Here is a 16,681-nt window from a genome sequence, read left to right as displayed (position 1 = left end):
GGCTCAGTAGGTAAAGTCACTTGCTGCAAAACCTAACTCCTTGAGTTCAATTCCCCATTGTGGAAGGTAAGAACCGACTCCCCCATGGGTTGCCCTCTGGCTTCCATATACATGTGTGCCCATGCCTTCCAGATTCACAAATAAATGCAAATATTAAAAAGGTATATTGTTGTCTTGCTATAACTACTATTGAATCAAAAACAGTACCATTTGAAGACGAAATTGCTTGATCCTAGCAATTCTGAACAGATTAGGAACTTGTTAATCAGTAAATTCAGAAGAGTACAGAATTTTCTAAAGCTTGTGTATTTGTTTCACTCTTGGTCAGTTGTAAAGCAATGACCACTTTACTATTTCAGGAGTTTTTAGCCTTTGATGTAATTCTTGACTACAAAAAGCAGAAATGAGGATTTTAAGCATTAAGTCACCATTAACGATTACCCACATTTTGCAGAAACATCGGCTTTTTCCTATGCTTTCTCAAAAGGAGCACAGCGAGTTGCCATGTTTGCTTTTCCCATATGCATGTGTGTGTGATAGGAGTAAAAGCACAGCTCCTCACACTCTCGGTACTCACGGATCAGCCTTCATCCTCGCCCATCATCTTAGGACACAGAGACAGATGTCATGCATGGAACCATAGGTGGCTGACACACATTTTTAAACCAGGCCTGAAGTATTCACTGGTGATTCTGTGTGTGCAGGGGGGAGGGGCAGGGGGAGAACAGCAGTAGGAAGAGGAGGAGCACAAACACGAGCTCGTTTTTCTTTTTTTCTTTTTCTTTAAAAACACTTTTGTTGCCGCTGAGATACCAGCCCATTGGGGCGTGGTCTCTCTCCCTTTAAAAAAGCGGCCACTTCCTTCTCTCTCCCAGCGTCTGCTCCTCCCACCTATGTTCTAACCTATCAGGTCAAGCAGCTTCTTTATTTAATCAACCAATGACCTTCCTCCATCACACTTTATTTATTATGTATACAATATTCCTTCTGCATGTATGCCTGAAGGCCAGAAGAGGGCACCAGACCTCATTACAAATGCTTGTGAGCCACCATGTGGTTGCTGGGATTGAACTCAGGACATTTGGAAGAATAGGCAACGCTCTCAACCGCTGAGCCATCTCTCCAGCCCGAGCTCGCTTTTCTAATAACGACGTGTTTACTTTTCACTGGGAGAATCTACAAATCAGTAATCAGGCAAATGGGTGCCTGTCTTCTTGACATTTAATGAGGACTCTGTTGACCTCCAGCAAACTAAATCCCACCGCGATAGCACTTGGCAACCCTTCCACCTGGAATATTCCAAACAAAGGGCAGGCTTTCAAGGACAACAGGGCTTCACTGCTGAAGAATCCATGACACCTGCTCTTTTACAGCGTCTTTCATCCAGCTTGCCACACCTTGAGCTTCTGGCAGGCAGGGTTATGCCAGGCCACACTTATTTATAGTTCCTCTTTACTGCGGTGGTGACTGCAACAGCCATACCTATTATTTGTCTGCTAACTGTAGTTTCCCTCAAGTGCCCCACCCTTCAGTGTTCAGGGCCGTGGAACTGCCTGCCTTTGAGGGGAACATACTTTTCTCTCGCTGGCTTCTCTTAAACTTTTCTTATACATTTCCATCATCTTTAAAATTCTTATCTTCTCTTTATTTACCCTTTTATCTTCTAAACATTACTATTTTTATCCCTTAAGCGTATAAAGACTCCATTATAGTGAGTAATTTCTAGCGATTATAGATTCTGAAACAAAAATATCGTCCAAAATTCCTAGCTGTGAGAGGGAACAGATTCAGGAAGGTGTGTGTGTGTGTGTGTGTGTGTGTGTGTGTGTGTGTGTGTGTGTGTGTTCCTTGCTGCTTTCCAGGATACTAAGAGTTTCAGAGCTTTCCCAAGAACACTGAATTCATGATGACGGTGGTAGCACTAATGATTAGTAAATTCCCGGTAGCTCAGTAACTGGGCTAGCAGCCATGTAGGATGGCACAGAATTTTGCATAAGACCTATATACGCCAATAAATACAGCTCAGAAAAATACAACACCAGCCAGAGCTCGCGTTTCTTGTGCTCCCTACTCGCCATTCTCCTGCTCATCTCTTCCCTCCTCCACGAGAACCCACATCATAATTTCCTCGTGTCTGGTGGACTAGGAGATGTGGTACCCGCAGACCACGCGCCGCGCCTGCGCACAGCGTCTTCTCGCGTGAACGCCCTGCGGTGGCCGCCGACTCCCTGTCCATCCGGAGTGCCTGGCCGGTGGCCGGCATAAGCCACCCTCCGCGTTCTCATGGAACCGGGTACCACCCTGCTCTCCCGAAGCACATCCCTCCTCCCGCCGTCGGGGCCGCACAGGAACTGGTGCGCGCCACCTCACAACAGTTAACACCCAGGAACCCGGCGCAGGAAGGTGCCGCCCGGAGGAACCGAGCCGGGGGGCGGGACTAGGCCGGAGTCCACGCCTCGCGCCAGATCCCGGCCTCCCATTGGCCCGTGTGCCTGTCCGTCCGCCCGGCACTGGCCCGCGCCTCTTTCTCCGCTACCTCTGCGCGTGTGGGGCGGTCCCCCCGGCAGAGCAAGCCGGAGCTGGCGCCGGCTGCCGGGAGCTTACGGGAGGCCGGGAGAGGCGGCGCCAGGGTCGAGCATCACGGGCTGTAGCGCCGCGGCCTCTCTGCCTACAGCACCACCTGGTGCGGGCCAGGGTCTGGTAAGGCGCGGAGCGGGAGGCCTGGTGTGGGGCGGGGTGGGCGCGGGCCTTTCTGCCCCGGGAGCCGCGCGTGCGGCCCGCCTGGCGGGTGGGTAGCGAGGCGGAGGGAGGGGCGCCGCACTCTGTTGGGGTCCGGCTCGCTGGTGCTAGGACACCCCGCTTTCCTTCCAGGAATCCAGCTCGGTGGCTTCTGGATCTCGAGCATCCCGGTCTCTTTTCCTCCTGTGCTGGGGGAAAGACATACTTTGTGGTTCGAAACCCCTTTGGCAAGATTTCTTTCTCAACAGAGCTCGGGGAGGCACAGGAGTTAGGCTGTGCGTGTGTTCCTCATTTTAAAAGAAAGAGTTGTTGCAAGCTAGAAAGTTCTAAGATTGGCGTGGTTCCGTCCATTCATCTGTAATGGCACCTGTGCACCGGGGTTGGCCGAGGACTCTGACGCTCTTCACAACCAACCCAGAGTGTGGTATTGCGTTTGTGGCTTTAGGTTCGACCTTATTTTGGAGGGTACTAATGATCATTCTAGAAAATGTGTGTTGCTTGTGGCGATAAGCATGATCAAAATAACTGACCTCAACAGAAGTGCACCCCTAGTAACGTTGGATCCCTGGAATTATCCTCTTAAATGCTTGTGGCAGTAACTTTAAGCAAAGCAGTTAATAACGTTTTATTTCTGTTGGTGTCGGCATTGTTGGTAACAGTAGCAGCACTGTTGTTAGAAATGGGCTGGGCGCTGTTCTCTGAACACGTTACCCCAGAATAATCCTTTCAGGTTTGTGCTCTTATGTCCCAGTAAATACCTTGGAAGGTTAAGTAACTATTTCAAGACCTGAGTCTTTAAGTAAGCGAGGGAATGGATTCAAACTCAAGCTATGGTCATAGCTCTTCTTCACTTAACGGTGCATACTCCTTAAGTGTTGTTTATGTTGTTAAGCGATTGCGAAGTAATACAAAGCTTTATTTGTAGCTTCCAAATATTCTGGAAGTTAGAGAAGAAACTGTTGGTCGCATCCCCTGAATAAATTTAAAAAAAAAAATCAATGTATCTTGTGTATAACCGCTGCAGTTAGCTGGTTATACATCTGCTACACGGTTTCCAAAAAATACAACAGTTTAACTTTCTGAATACTGGATTTTAAGGAGTCAGCCTGGAGCATTGATTATAAGCTGAAACTGGTTCTTTGGTGCGGCCATGAAAGCTTGGAAGTTTGCTGGCCAGGAATTCCGCCATGCTGCTCTATCGTCGGCAGGCTTGCTGGACCTTGCTTTAATTAGAGCTTCATTCTCCTCAAAAGTTGCTAGTGAAGAAGCAGCTGAGTCACATCCTTCTAAGGAGTTGAGTGTACTTATGAAAGTGCATTTCAGAGTCATGAAGGGCTCACCATTTCAGGGTTGTTGTGCTTTTATTTGGTTGGTTGGTTTTTAGAAAGGGTCAACATAGCCCCAGCAGCCGTGGAATTCAGAATTCTCCTGCCTTGACTCCAAATGCACATCTGAGCCTCCATACCCTGCTCATTTTGGAGGTGGTAGTCTTTAAGGTAAAAGCTTCCATGATGTTATTATGCCTAATTTACATTTAATTCCATTTTAAAAATTCTTACCTATACTAAATTTTATACTGTGTTAAACTGAAATTATAGCTCATTGAACTTGAAGCAAACTAGTTATATTTTGATACACACACACAAAACTCCACTAAGATTTGTTAATCTTAGAGAATAAAATGTGAGTTCAAAGTTATATTTGGTTTAATAAAATTTAATTATTTTATGGAACGTTAACTAGTTTATTTGAAGGTGATCATTTTGCTTATACAGCTGAAATTGAGCAGTGTTTACAAATTTCAAAGCGAAGAACATATTACTTCTGTAGATATTGTAGAGTATTTTCTGTCGTCTGGGTCTCTGCTATTGTTCATAGACTCCTTCTCGACCTAGAGAAGGAAGTATTTTAAATGTTAATTTCGATCATCCTCATAGCCTCTAAATTTAATCATTAAAAAGTGTTGATGCAGAAACTCCCTGGTGCTTAGAATGCAGGTTCTGACCATCAGCTTCTGGCCATGGTAGCCAGCAGCAGAAGTGCTGGATCCGGAGCGTTTGTACAGCCTGCACTAAGCATTTGGAGTCTAATTTAAATTTAAGCTGTCTTAATTTAAAGCTTGAGGGAGCGAAGAAAGCCCTCTGAGTAGTTCTTGTTGTGAGCTATGAGAACTGAAACTCAGCGAGGGTGTGACTTAACTATGAATTAGTCGAGCCAGTAAGTAAGGAAACAAGGGTTTAAGTCTGGGCAGTTTGGCTGTATAGCTTGCCCTTAGGTCTCTCTTTTGTCTTGGAAAAACCTTCAAGTCAGGCAGTGAAGCCTGTGACGAGATTACTGTGTGTGCACATACCCCATCTTATGTGCCATCATATACACTATCATTCTGTAAGTTTGTCACTTGGGTTTGCCTTTCCTTTTGTGTGTGCTGTGCTTGTGTGCACTTAATGCCGACGTCACAGATGTCCTCAGCTGCTCTGTCTTCTTCAGAGGCTTAGAGATGACCTTTGTCTAGACTGGCTGGCAGCATTTGCCCATCTCAATCCCCTGACCCTCAGCTCTGCGGTGACACCCACGTAACTGGCTTTTTATGTGTGGGTGTTAGGGATTGAAACTTGGGTCCTCATGGTTGTGAAGCAAGCACTGTACTCATTGAACCGTCTCCCCAGCCCTCGCTTTCCTGAGAAAAACGAGTGTTCTGATGGAGTGGTTGGTTCCCAGATTAAACTTCATGAACAGTTTTCGTTTGTTTTTTAAGTATATATGTAGAGAGTATTTGGGACCAGAGAGGAAACTGCCAACTTCTAAGTTAAGAACCTTTTTAAAACCTACTGCAAATGCTGCTGTTTGGAAGGCAGGAGGGCTGCTGTATGTAATCTTGAGGGCAGCCTGTACTAATTAGTGACTTCAAGACCAGCCTTTGGAGCATAGCAAAATGGTATCTTTAAGACCACATCAGAAGTACCCTCCAAAGCCCACTGTCCCCGTCCTGTCCTAAAAGATAGGATTTAACTGCCAAAAAGGGAAGGTCATAATTAATAACAAAAATAAATATACATTTACTGTTAAGAATTATATTATTACACTGCCCAAGTCTCTCCTAGGTGGCCACAGGCCAGTGAAAACCTGACTAACCCCTATGCCAATTCAAAGACCATTTGGGATCTCTTCCTAACAGATTCAAGTTCAGGTCTGTAACTGCCAAGTGGACTCATTACTCCAAGTCATGACCTCTCCACTCCTCTGAGTAGATTCGGTGGCACTGGTCCCCATGGTGCTGGTCTCCAGTGGATAACCTTTCCAGATGGTGACCACCTCATTTCTGTCCCCAGGGCATGACTTGACTTTACAGTTGAAGTTCCTGTTGGAAGTACACTGGAAGCCCTGTTTGTAAACAACAGAGAGTTCCACAGCCTCAGAGTTCAAGAACTCCTTTCTCTTGTTGCTTACTCTTGAAAGGGGACAGGGAGAGTGGCAGTGGCCATGGCCAGCAGAGAACCAGGATCCATGAAACTTTGAAGTTTCCTGGAGCATGTCCCAGGATCTGTGAAACTCTGGAGTAGGGTACCGCAGAGGAAAGCTGTAGACTTCAGGGATGGTAGAATTTTATAAAGAGTACTGCATGGTAGGGGCTGGGGAGATAGTACAGCAGTTAAGAGCACTTGTTCTTGCACAGATTGGGGTGTAGTTGCCAGTAGTCACATGGCGGCTCACAGCTATCTGTAACTCTGGTTCCACAGGATCTGATACCCTCGTTTGGCTTCCTTAGGCATGGTACCACAGACGTGCGTGCAGATAGAAACACCCACCTGAGAGATCCTCCCCTTCCTGCACAGTGAGGTTAATGAAGTAGAAACAAACACAGAGGCAAGTTTGAAAGGGAAATCTTCATATGCAGGAATGAAGAAAGACCCTCCCGGCAGTGGCCTGGAGTTGAAGTGGGTAGGCGGCCCTAGTTAGATGGGGAATTAAGGACAAGTGAAGTATTTATTGCTCTGCAGGAGCTGGAAATTGATTTCCTAGGCCCCATTTACCCTTAGGAGTCAGAATTTTATGTACTGAGTGAGAAGTAGGAGAACAGTGACCTTCCCGTAGGCGGGCCTGGAAGTCTGTGCCCTGCCTAGGATGGAGGTAGGTTAAGCTAGTCACCCCACATCGTAAGTATGATCATAGACCTCTCTCACTTGAATCTGGGTTTGGAGAAAGGCATCCATTTAGAAAATGAACTAATTTAAGAGTTGGTTTTAGGCAATAAACCCTGGGTCTCACTGAAGCAAACTCTGAGTGGGCTCCAAAAGTTGGCTTCTAGAGCACATAAAACATGTCAGGCCACTCTCAGAGATCTCTACTGTTTCCTCAGATAAAAATGACGCCATGAAAGAAACCAAAATTTATACATGGGTACCAAAGACATTAGAGTGATTTGGAAGGTCTTGGAAAGGTCTTGGAAATATATAATGAAACCAGAATTTTAAATTATATCAACAGGTTCAGATAGAAATATAGACAAATAAAGTGGAAAACAATGCCAATCAGACATAGGTAAGTAGGGCTGGGAATGTGGTTTAGTTGGGAGAGTGCTTGCCTAGTGTGCACGATGCCCTGGGTTTGCTGTCTAGCTCTGCAGGAGAACGAGCCAGGCAGTGGCACGTGTCTGCACCGTGGTGCATGCCTGCACAGTGGAGGCAGGAAGGTGGGAAGCTCGAGGCCTGAGATACGAGGTTTGTCTCAAAAAGAGAAAGAAAGGGATCGTTAAAGAGCTATGAGAATTTAGGATAGAGTTGTTTCATTAGTAGTTTTAGTTGGAAATATGGGATTTAGAGAGAAAAGAAATAACTACATTAAAAACTGAAGGAAAAAACCGAAGGAAAGTTTCAAGGGCTGTACTTTGAAACATGAAAGGAAGAGCAGAGCAGGAACCCAGGGAGCAATGGCTAAGCTGGGTGAAATACCGCATGCCAGTTTCTGTCACTGAGCTTTCAAGGCTTTTAACAAATTAAGAAGTTTAAGGTAGGTAGAACTGTAGGTGTGATTCAAGGAAAATCTACTTCAGTCTGGAAATCCACTAATGAGAGCATAGTTAACGTTAGGGCTGTGGAATTAGTCTAAGTAGCTGTAATCTTCTGCTTTACACAGGCATCTCAAGGAGCTAGGTGTGGGGTTCATTCCTGTAGTCCCATGACTCAGGTGCTGAGGCAGGAAGATTTACTTGATTTGGGGCTATAGGGTGCATCCCTGCCTCCCACCCCCATGGGGAAAAGGATTACCAAACAAAACAAACTCCTATCCAGAAGACTTGATAGTGGGAGGGGGACCCAACAGGTCAAGAGACTGCCACAGGATAGGAGGAGGAAGGGGTGTGTGCATATGTTACGGGAATGTATTCTATACATATTATATACATGTATAGGATGACCGAGTTGTTTTTTTTAAAGACCAAAAGTAAGAAAAAAATCAGGCTCATAGTTACATTTTCTATGAATATGAAATGTATTTGGTCTTCGTCCTGTTCTTTGCTGAGAGCTACAAGTTGCAGAGTTTCTTGTGTGATAGGAATGTCATTTGTTCTTGATAAGGCTTTTTGATCACGCTTTGCTAAGGAGGTAACTGGGTAAAGCTCCGGGAGAGCTGCAGGATGGGGCTACACTGTAGGGACCAGAGGACTGGCGGCTCGGCCTCACCCATGACCTCTGGGAAGGGTGGGACTGGACATTAAGCTCTATAAAGCCTCCCGAATTAGAGGAGTTCATGTGCTTCTGGGTTGCCAATCACGCGGAAGAGCAGGGGAGGCAGTGTACCCCATTCCCTGCACTTTGCCCAGCATATCTATCTGCAGTTCATCTGAGGCCTTTCTATATCGTTTGCAATTGAACAGTAAATACAGTAAATCTTTCTCTGAGTACTGTGACCCATTCTAGCAAACTGTCACGCCCATGAGAAGCTGCTTGATGAGAGTATAGGTGACAATCTGTTACTTAGAGTCGGCAACCAGAGCAAGGCCAGACCGGTGAGTGGGTCCTTAACCGTCTTAACCGTCCGTGTAGTGTCACAGGTGAGGGGAATCAAGGCATCCTTGGTGTCTGCTGTACCGTTGTGTGGAGCGAGTCCGGTGTTCTGGTCAGGCCTTTGCTGTAACTCATAGGAGGGAGGCGCTGAGCTCGCAGAATTGGTGACTGAAATGTGGAAAGAGAGTAAAAAGCTTTCTCTTTACGCATAAATAGTTTTGTTCCTTCCTTGGTCTGTAGGCAGTAGATCACTAACTAGGTCTGGATATAAGTTCTATAACTTGTTTCTAGAGGAATGGGGAGCTGCATGGCAGGGAAAACAGAACCCTCACTAGTCCCTTAACATTGTGTCTTAAGTTTCCAACACGTAAATGGAAGTTAAATGTAAATCTGAAGAAATTGGGCTCTGTGATTTTTAGATCTTCTGGTTTTGTGATCACCAAAGTATTTGGGTATCTTTATGGATATTCAGGTTGTGTATAAGTAAAAATTCTAGGAACGGCAAAAACTGCATGAAGTAAAAATTGAAAGCCAAATTCACTTCTGTCCTTTCGGCTCTCCAGATCTTCATGTATGTGTTTATTTATGAGGGCAAGTTTGTTTATTGTGTTATTCGTGTTTTATGTGTACAATCTTCACTAAACACAGAGCATTGCTTCTGTTAAATATTTTTGTCATCTTTTCTCTTTTTTTGGGGGGGGGAAGCCAATACCTTTTATTTATTTATTTTTATTTTTTTATTTTTTAAATTTATTTATTTATTGAGGATTTAGAAATCACAGCTGCATTTTAATTGCTGGCTAGAATTGGATCATGGATTTGAACAGGTTGCCGGTGAGGACTTGGTTAGTTTTCCCTTAGCCATCTTTTCCTTCTCACCATTTCCTGCTTTCTTTGTCAGCTTTTCTTAAGGCACACACTTACTGCTTAAATTCCTGCTCTGAAATTTTTGGTTAGATTCATCTCTGTCTTGGCCCTTTTTGTACAGTGATTTTTACCCTCCTCAAGAGTAGAAAACGTTTCATTGCTGTTCCTGTCACTGCGTTCCCCTTCGTGCTTTATTTTAAAGTTACTTGTGTGGATGGCTATCTAAGCTGAGTGGGACATCTGCCACAGTGTTGCAAATCTTCAGCTCTGCGTTATATCTAGCATCAGCCTAGCATCAGCCTCACCCTCCAGATGTGGGTGTGTTGGTGGGGCTCCAAGCCTTAGGCAAATGCCTTTGAAACTGTGTATCCCACCTTTGTTGATGTCTGGTGGGTGGCAGAAAACAGCTTCAGTAGATTTACTTGTAGACGGCAGTATTTCAGTGTCTATGACTATGTGGTCAGCAATACTTTGAAAACTAGCCTTTTGGGGTCATGGTGGCACACACTTTTAATGCCAGCACTGGGAAAATGGAAGCAGGTGGATCTCTGTGAATTCGAGGCCAGCCTGGTCTACAGAACAAGTTCCAGGACAGGCTCAAAGCTACATAAAGAAACCCTGTCTTGAAAAAAAAAAAAAAGAAAGAAAAGAAAACTAGCCTTATTTGAATTTGCTGATCTCTGGATTGAAATAATTGCAGAAAATAATTGAGAAATAGTGCTAACTTCAGGCCCATAGGGTGTGTGTGCAAGTGCAGCCTGGGCAGGAGATTTTATGCCCTTCAGAGGCAGGGATTCGTGGCCTCTGCTGCAGAGGCCAGCAGCATTTTTTCAGGTAAAGAACTAATGAATAAATAATTTAGGCACTCCAAGCCACATGTGTTTTCTTTGTCTTCTGTGTGTTTATTTCACATATGTGTTTTTGTAACCCTATAAAAAAAATTTGAAAACCACTCTTTAGGTCAAGGACCACGTACAAATAGGCCATAGCCTGTTGCTTTTAGAAAAACACACCCGTTTCTTTGATTGCTAACCTACACTGTCATAAAACAGTATTGTTCGCCCATAAAACAGTATGGTCTTGAGACACTTTGAAACTAGTGTCTTGTTTGATGGTAAAATTTAAAGTGTGGTGCACAGTTTTCTTTTCTAGAGAATTCCCATTGTTTCAGTGTTGTCTGCTGGGGGAAGCTGAGGAGAAACTAAAAACTGAGGGGAAGTAAATCTGAGAAGTCCATACTATCTCTGTAACTTCTGTGGAAGCCGGAAAAAAAGTCATATTTTATGGTTGCTCTTAGGAAGTTTTTAGTTGGTCAATGATAAGAATAAGACAGCTCCGCCGGCACAAAAAAATCCAACTAGGTCAAATCAAACCAAATCAAAAGTCCCATCGTTTCATTAAGAATGACGCTCTCCGGTGGCTGAGTGCCTGGCTGGAAGACAGAACAGCAGGGAGCCCAAGCAGCCCACGTGTTTCTCCTTTGGGAGTTCACTCCCTGTGAGAGTGGTCAGCTCCCCCCACCCCCTCCGGGAGGAGCCCAAGTAGCCCTCTTGTTTCTCCTTTGGGAGTTCACTCCCTGTGGGAGTGGTCCGCCCCCCCCCCTCCTCCGGGAGGGGTCAAGCCTGGCATGCTAGGATTTGGAGTCCAGAGCAAAGCAACTCCCAGGCCAGAGGCTGGGGCTTTGCTCCCAACTGAACAGTCAAGCTGTGCTCTTTGCTTTATTGCTTAGTTAGCATCCTTTGGCTTTGAAATTCTACTTAGCAGAGGTTCTTCCCGCTTACCAGGAAGTTGAAAAGAGAAGTGGAGAAGCCAAAGACTGTCCATAACATCTGCAGGTAGACAACCAGAAGCTGCACATTTCAGCGTTCCAGGTAGCTATATAGTCCAGCTTTATATGGAATGCCATTGCAGTCTTCCGTGAGGTCTTTAATAAATTAAATCTTGTTGTAGCATTTGCTGGCATACTTAAAACCACTGCATAGATTTCTTTTTAAAATAATTTCAGAAGATGCATTTTACACATCTAGCATCCCCTTTCCAGGACAACTTTGTACATGCATTCAAAGTGAAATATCTTACCTCTGGATGATACATATTTGCTTTTTGGTTGCTGTGATCAAAACCTGACCCCCCCCCCGAAAAAAAATGGCAGAGATCATGATAGCAGTAAGAGCTCATGGCTGGGACCAAAGGGGTAGAGGGACATGGTGGCTCTTTTTTCCCCTTTTCATTCAGCCCAGGACCCCAGCCCATGCATGGTGTCACCCACATTCAGGGTAGGCATTTCCCACTAAACTGTCTGGAAATGTGCTCACTGACACCCGAAGTGTATCTCCTGGGTGATTCTAGTTCCATTGGGTGTAGCTCAGTTGCCAAGGTCAGGAAATGTAACATCAGTAGTGTATCTCTCTCTCTGTCAGCCTCCTCAGTTTAGCCTTTAAAACTAAAGCATTTTCCAATGTGCAGTGAGCGTCCATGTGTGCCTTTGAAATAAATGAGGCGATGCTTTTGGTGCAGTGTGTTTCTTACGAGCACTTTGTTTTTCCCAGGTGAGAGAAAAGATGTTTTCCCGGGTAAGAGCCGTTATCACTCCTTGTACTTTGACATGTCGTCATTTGCACCTGAAGGAGAAAGGCAAGCCACTCATGTTGAACCCACGAACAAACAAGGTCAGTGACATTAATGCCGATGTGATTTATCTTCCTGGTGGAGGTGTGCTGTTAGACCGATAAGGCGTGAAAGTTTTGTCTGCTAGCTCTATTGCAGTAGAACGAAGGGCTTTTGGGGAGAGTTGCTTTTTCTGTACCAGACCTTCTCATTCAGCTGGGTTTTATTTCTTTGTATGGTTGGTTGATGTTGTGCTTTGAGACAGGGTTTCTCTGTGTAGCCCTGGCTGTCCTAGAACTCACTCTGTAGAACAGACTGGCCTTGAACTCAGAGATTTACCTGCCTCTGCCTCCTGGGTGCTCCCGAGAAAACATTCAAGTTTTGAATTGTTCTCACCTTTATTTACTGTATGACACTGGCATCTGAGTAAGACCCCTTGGCAACTCGCCTGCTGTCATCTGAAAAAAATGGCAGAACAGTGGTCCCTGCTTGCTGAAACAGGCTTTGACATGCTTTGCATAGTGCCTGGCATGTGGTTAAGACGTGTCAGTAGCAGTTGGGGAATAGTTCCATGGTAGAGTGCATGTTTACCACGTTCCTAGATTCAGACCTCAGCACTATAAAAAGGTATTCATGAAATGTAACTCTGGGTGAATATATCTGGTGTGTGTCAACTTGACCCCAGCTAGAGTCATCAGAGAGGAAGGAGACTCAGTTAAGGAAATGTCTCTGTGAGATCCAGCTAGGTGTTTTCTCAATTAATGATCAATGGGGGAGGGCCCAGCTCATAGTGGGTGGTGCCACCCCTGGGCTGGTGGTCCTGGGTTCTATAAGATAGCAGGCTGAGCAAGCCTTGGGGGACAAGCAGTACCCCTCCATGGCCTCTGCATCAGCTCCTGCCTCCAGGATCCTGCCCTGCTTGAGTTTTTGTCCTGACTTCCTCCAATGATGGACTCCAATCTGGAAGTGTGAGCCAGATGAACCCTTTCCTCCCCAGCTTGCTTTTTGGTTATGATGGTTTTTTGCAGCCATAGAAACCCTAACTAAGAGAATGAAATATTTTTAAAATGCAATTCTGATAAGACAGTACTTGGAGAAAGCTTGCCAGAGGATAGATCCATAGAGTTTATGAAGTATGTCTTTTGGGGAATGCTGTGTTGAGATTAAAGATGTGATCTGATTTTTAAAAGAAACTTGCCATAAAAATTTTGTGACGTAAACACCATCCCCTAAAGAAAAAAATCTGATTTTTTTTCGATTATAAGAAAAAACTATGAGCTGGTTAGCATGGTAATGTTTACAGGGGTTTGAGGCGTGAATAGCAGGTGCCCTGAGTTTCCCGCATCTCAGCGTGTCAGCTGCAGTTAAAAGATGCTTAAAGAACAAGACCCCTTCTTGGTTTTCATCTGCCTCCAGATCTTATGTGCTCCTTAACCTGTACCTCATTCCTAATCCAGGGCTGGAGACATAGTGTGATGAAAGAGACCACCATGGCGTGTTTGGAGACACGGGTCAAACCCTAGAAACATTACAGAGCAAAACAAAGCAGAGCCAGTGGCCTTTCCGTACCACCAGAGCAGGGTGGTTGCTCCGCCTCTGAAACTCTGCAGCAGTTCAGCCCCGGCTCTTATGCCATGCCAGCTTTTGTCTCTTTCTGCTGCTTTTCATGTCTTAAGATTGTGATTCCCTGAGTTTATCTTTCTGGGTCTATTTCTGTTTCTTTGGCCAATACTATTCATCTACTTTGTATCTTTTCTAATGTCTCATAGTAGCCATTTTGTAAACATGTTGGATTTACTTTTTTTCCTATAAATTGTGTGTGTGTGTGTGTGTCTGTGTGTGTGTGTCTGTGTCTGTGCCTGTGCCTGCAGAGGTGTCAGAACCTTCTAGATCTGGAGTTATAAGTGCTCTCAGAACCTGCCAGTTATCTTCTGGCGCTTTTAAGGCTTTTTTGAATGTTGTATTTCCCAAATACCTCAGAGCTTTTCTGTGTCTCACTCCCATGGACGCCTTATTTCCTAAGCCTTTTCCTAGCAGCTTTTTGTTCAGCCTGTTGTTTACTGTGGGTGTTATACAATGTTTCAAGCAGCTCTCTGAAGCTAAACTCAGCTGCTTTTCTAGGACTAATGCTCCCTGATCATTGTAAGCCTTCAGAACTTTGCAGAACTAAGAAAAAAGTTGATTCTGAATATTTGGCCAGTGCTTTTACCCCTTACCTCTTTTATGGAGGAAAAAAATTTTCAGAAATCCATACTTAAGCATTTGTGCTGGGATCATTTTAGTATAATTTATTCCACAGCTAAAAACTGGAAATTAAATATGTTGACATAGATTAATTTTTAGCTCTATTTTGTTGATTTCATTTATACGTTACATGCATCCATATAATAGGAAGTTTTATGTGCATTTTTTAAGCAAAAATAGGTTAACAGTGTGCTTTGATAGGCAACTCTATTGTACACTGTATGGATGTACCATAAATTCCTTATAGTACAGATGATGAACTTCAGTTTGTAACAGCCAAGAGATCTAGGAGCACTGTTAGATCTGATCTTTGTTACACACCTCTGTGTTCCCTCTTTAGAGATATTTCTCTGGAATGGCTATGTGCAGGTCATAGTGCGTGATTAGAAGATGTGCGCATTAAGGTTTGTGAGTGCAGCAAGGTGTGGCAGCACACACCTTTAATCCTAGCACTAGGGGAGCCAGAGGCCTTCCAGGTCTATAGAGCAAGTTTCAGGACAGCCAGGGCCACACGGAAACCCTGCATCGAAAGAATAGGTGTGCTTTAGGCTATCTTCCGTGCCCAGCAGCAGCCCCTCTAAGAGTAGCTCTTCCCACATAGTCAGCAATATGTGATTCATCAATCTTGAAACATTTTGAAGTTCCTGGAATGTGTATTTTACTTTTTAGAATTTTCACTTAATTTGTATTTTAAAGGACTGTGCTGTTGCTACTACAGTTAGTACTAATTTTAATTCTTATTTCTATTGTTTTTTTCTTTAGGGGATGGCGTTTACGTTACAAGAACGACAAATGCTTGGTCTTCAAGGACTTTTGCCTCCCAAAATAGAGACACAAGATATTCAAGCCTTACGATTCCATAGAAACTTGAAAAAAATGACTAGCCCTTTAGAAAAGTAAGAGTTGGTTGGTGTTTAGTTCTTATGTTGGCAGTCATTTTTAGAATTACGGTGTGATTATTTATGGCATGAGAACACTCTCATAACCAAGTTTGTTCTTTGTCAGTTAACCCCTCCTGTGATGATTGTGCCTTCTTCGCTTTAGGGCTCACTTGCCAGTGCTCCCTGTTGTAGAGTTGGGCAGTGAGGATGACTTGCAGTCACATTCCACATGTGATCAGAGCATTGGTCACGGAGGTGCGATCTGATTTGCTCACATTCTACCCCATGGCTCTCACTGCTCTCTCACTTTGTGTGTGACATTCTGCTGCTAGGTTTGGAAGTGCGAGAATCCATGGGAGCCCTTTCATGCTGGTAGAAACTGTAGGTCCTTGCAGTTGCATGGAACATCAAATATTGAGGGAGCTAACTGGCTTTTATAAGTATGTTGCATGTGCTGATAGCTAGCCTGCTCCCATGATAGCCCAGGGACCAACCCAGGAACATACAGCCTGCCTTCTAGGAGTTTAGCAGCCAGTAGCTACACTGTACTGTGACTGTGCTCTGTCTGCTTCAGTGTGTGTTGTAGAAAAATTGCACATGGGGGGTCTATTCTGAGAGCATCTAGCTCAGCTTAGGGAATCAGATAAAACTTCCTCTCTGGGCTGAAATTTAAAGCAGGTTGCAACAGAATGAGAAAGGAAGTTCTCACAGGGAGTAATCTGAGTTCAGGACTGGATGTCTGTTGGGGTAAATAGAAACACGGCTGACCTGTGGGAGCAGTTCAGCTGGTGCCATGGGACAGAAAGATAGTTGTATTGGGAAGTGAGTGGGTGGGAAGAAAGTGTAATCTGCTCTGAAGAAGTTCAAGTAACAGGGGAAGAAAGCCTTTGAGCCATAAATAAAGTGAATAAATTTAAGAATTCTCGTGTAGGGAACAAGTTGAGTGTGTTCATACTTAACAGAGCAGACTCAGGAGAAACCGCTACAGCAGGGTTCCAGAGAAAGGCCTAGGGTCCAGTGCAGAGGTGGAAGACTTTTGTTCCAGAGGAGCATAATAATACAGATGTTGGTAAGGGTAGGTGTGCTAGTGATGGCTTTGGACTCATGCCTGGTGACTTGGGTTTTGTTTATGAAACAGGAAATGAGTGTCCCAGGTAAAATATAGAAGGGCTAAGGTCAGACAGAGAACACCTGTTCAGCTAGGAAGAGGCACTCAATTATGAAGTGAAGCCCCTCAAAGTTAGATGGGCAAAAAAGAGCAACCCTGGCATTGTGACGCAGAAGAGGAGCAGGTTCATAACTTGAAGACTAGCCTTGGCTACATGGTAAGACCCTGTCTAA

The 16,681-nt window shown here is 44.6% G+C and overlaps 1 protein-coding gene across 1 annotated transcript in view; it reads left to right on the top strand.

The window, feature by feature from the left end:
* Nucleotides 1-2,261: 2,261 nt before the first annotated feature.
* Me2 (malic enzyme 2) overlaps nucleotides 2,262-16,681 on the top strand; it is a 43,702-nt gene continuing 29,282 nt past the window's right edge. The window contains exons 1-3 of the mRNA XM_005356256.3: nucleotides 2,262-2,700; nucleotides 12,158-12,277; nucleotides 15,222-15,355. Of these exons, the coding sequence (XP_005356313.1) occupies nucleotides 12,170-12,277; nucleotides 15,222-15,355 (242 nt within the window). The 5' untranslated portion in view covers nucleotides 2,262-2,700; nucleotides 12,158-12,169. The remainder of the gene's footprint in view (nucleotides 2,701-12,157; nucleotides 12,278-15,221; nucleotides 15,356-16,681) is intronic.

This window comes from Microtus ochrogaster, chromosome 18 (genome assembly GCF_000317375.1).
Source record: "Microtus ochrogaster isolate Prairie Vole_2 chromosome 18, MicOch1.0, whole genome shotgun sequence".
Classification (NCBI taxonomy): Eukaryota; Metazoa; Chordata; class Mammalia; order Rodentia; family Cricetidae; genus Microtus; species Microtus ochrogaster.
This window is presented reverse-complemented; position numbering and strand designations above follow the sequence as displayed.